The sequence below is a fragment of the Octopus bimaculoides genome, chromosome 29 (genome assembly GCF_001194135.2).
Source record: "Octopus bimaculoides isolate UCB-OBI-ISO-001 chromosome 29, ASM119413v2, whole genome shotgun sequence".
NCBI lineage: Eukaryota > Metazoa > Mollusca > Cephalopoda > Octopoda > Octopodidae > Octopus > Octopus bimaculoides.
This window is the reverse complement of record NC_069009.1, coordinates 889946-892882: the sequence shown is the minus strand read 5'-3', so window position 1 is coordinate 892882 and position 2937 is coordinate 889946. Positions and strand designations below refer to the sequence as shown.

General features: G+C 36.0%; 1 protein-coding gene across 1 annotated transcript in view; it reads right to left on the bottom strand.

Annotated features, from left to right (window-relative positions):
- Positions 1–2937, bottom strand: part of LOC106877971 (insulin-like growth factor-binding protein complex acid labile subunit) — a 9825-nt gene that overhangs the window by 1719 nt on the left and 5169 nt on the right. The window contains exons 5-7 of the mRNA XM_014927048.2: positions 2378–2449; positions 1218–1289; positions 463–534 (exon numbers count right to left, since the gene is read on the bottom strand). Coding sequence (XP_014782534.1) covers positions 463–534; positions 1218–1289; positions 2378–2449 — 216 coding nt within the window. The remainder of the gene's footprint in view (positions 1–462; positions 535–1217; positions 1290–2377; positions 2450–2937) is intronic.

Below are 2937 nucleotides of genomic sequence, written 5' to 3'. Positions count from 1 at the left end.
ATATATATATATATATATATATATATATATATATATATATATATACTCATGTATACATGTGTGTGCATATGTTCGGTGTGTGTGTCCAGCATGGTCGCAGTCAAATGATTGAAACAAGTAAAAGACTAAAGAGTAAAAGTATACGTGTGCATGTGTATCTGTTTCCGTTGTTCTAACTGGACCTATCCACCTTAAACCTATTACGAATATCTTCAAATAAATAATCTAATAAGATATATACATCCTGCAGCCTCATATCTTCTTGGAAGATAACATCAAACACTGTAGTTCACGAACACTCATATTCTTACACACATTCACGCACGCTCTCACACGTATATATCATAAGAAGAAAATGTGAGTTTGTTGTGGCAAAGAAACATAGAAGAAATATGGGGAAACATTAATTATTTAGAAATATACAGTCAAAGAAATAGTATCAGCAAGTGCGATACAACTTACATGCTGCGTAAACTAGGAAGGTCTTCAAAGGACGCTTGTTCAATCTTCGAGATATTATTACTTTGTAGACTTCTGTAATATAAAAGAGAATTGATAAGAAATAGCACAGGTGAAATAATAAATATTATGTCTAATGAATTAGATGCAGGAAGAGAAGAAAAAGTAGAAGTGAAAGAATTGATGATGATGATGAGTGAAGTTGCTAATGGCGATGTGGGATGAAGAAGATTATGATAACGATGATGGTGATAATACTGAGTGTAATGCTGTTGGTGGAGATGGTGGTGTTGCTGTAAATCAGGCTGCTACTGACGAAGATAAGCGATAAAGATGACGTTGATGATGATGATGATTGTGGTGGTGATGATGGTGATGGGGATCATGATGATGATGATGCTGATTACTAAAATGAAAGAAGAATGAAGTACAAACACCATTCGAAAATTCTCTATACTGACTGATCAGTTTCGGCTATTTCCGTAGCATCATCAGCAAGGATCACTTAATTGTCTCTCAGTATATACATACTCATAAAAATTCATGGATACGTTTCCTTCTTTGGACTTTTCTCTTTCTCTTTTTGACGAAGTGCTCTGCTCGAAACGTCAAACTCTCTCCTTTCACCGAGCGTCAAGCTAATACATTTTTTTATACATATCCTCGTGTTGTCCATTTTTATTCATTTATTTGAATTGTTTAATTATTTAGAAATATACAGTCAAGGAAATAGTATCAACAAGTCTGATCTAACTTACATGCTGCGTAAACTAGGAAGGTTCTCGAAGGACCTTTGCTTAATTTGCGAGATGACATTATATCGTAGATTTCTGTAATATAAAAGGATAAGAAATAGAAGAGACCTGGGATGAAATATCAAATATCATGTTTAATTAACTAATTACAGGAAATTACAATTTGGTCTTCGATGAATCGGTAATGACGAGTGTTTAATTGTCTAATTCAATGTCTAATTAATTGTCTAATTCAATGGCCTGACGTGACTCTTGATATAAGATGTGCAGTTTTGCAACAGGCTGATAGTATCTGACAGAAATTGGAGAATCGATGACGGGCTGCACCAGGTAGAGGCCTCCAGGGCAGGATGAGCTGCTTCATGCGATTTATCTTCATATGCCGGATATATTTGATAATCCTTGGCATATGTCTACTGTAACGGGTAACAGAACGGGTTGGCACTTGTCGTCGATGCTCTGGTAGTTGAGGCTCAAGCATATGTCTTATCAAACAGATCTCTCCGCTATAACTTCCTACTCACAAGATACATCATCGAAGGGATTAGTAAAGAATGCGGCATGAATGGAGCTCTGATCAGTTTCGATTAGTTGAAAGTCAGTATTTTGCGTCTGAGTAAGACTGATTTGGAGTCTATCTTCAGACGCTGAGTCATTGCAATTTACCACGAAATTTCCCCGTGGTCCGACTAAATGACAACATTTTGCATTCCTTCATATGGACAAGAACCTAGAAGAAACGACGAACAGACTATAGTGAAAATGCGGCGGAAAGATTGAAAACAGACACTTCGGTCAGGACTCATAGATATTTCTTCTTTCTACGGATGTCTTCAGTTATAGCTTTATTGATCAGTAGCTGATATTTACAGCCGTATGAGCTCATGCAGCATCCTGATTGCTCCTCTGGAAGCAAGTTTCCTACCAGATGTTTACCCATTCTCTGCGATATTATTGCAGTAAAGGCTCTGTAAATTGTAGGGAAACAAGTTATCGGTCTGTAATTTTGTAGATTTGCCGTTTCAGTGGATTTGGGAATTAGAATAGTTTTCCCTTCCATGAGCCATTCAGACATTGTCACTGGCTCTGCTAATATTTCATTAAATTTCTCAGCCAGCTTTTTATGTGTTTTTAAGAGTATCAACAAGCCTGATCCAACTTACAGAGTTTGTAAACTGGTAAGTTTTCCGAAGTATCCTTGTTCAGTATTTGAGATCTGATTATGGGATAAATCTCTGTAAGATAAAAGAGAATTGTAAAGAAATAATATAGACATGGGATAAACTAATAAATGTTATGCTTAATGAATTAGAAGCAAGAAGAGAAATACAACAACTAAAAGTGAAAGAATGAATGATGTTGATGATGATGATGATGAGTGAAGATGATTGTGATAATGAGGGTGATGATGCTGCTGGTGATGATAATGCATGATAATAATATCAATGATGTTGATGATGATGATGATGAGTGAAGATGATTGTGATGGTGATCCTGATGATGATGATGATTAAGATGAAGTGTAAAGTACTAAAATAGAACAGGAATAGGAAAATGCGAAAAAGAAGAAACGCGATAAATATGAGACAGATAAAGAAGATGACGAATTACAAAAAGTAGAAGTGGATATGTAAATAACACACACACACACACACACACATACACACACACACACACACACATACACACACACACACACACACACACACACACACACACACAC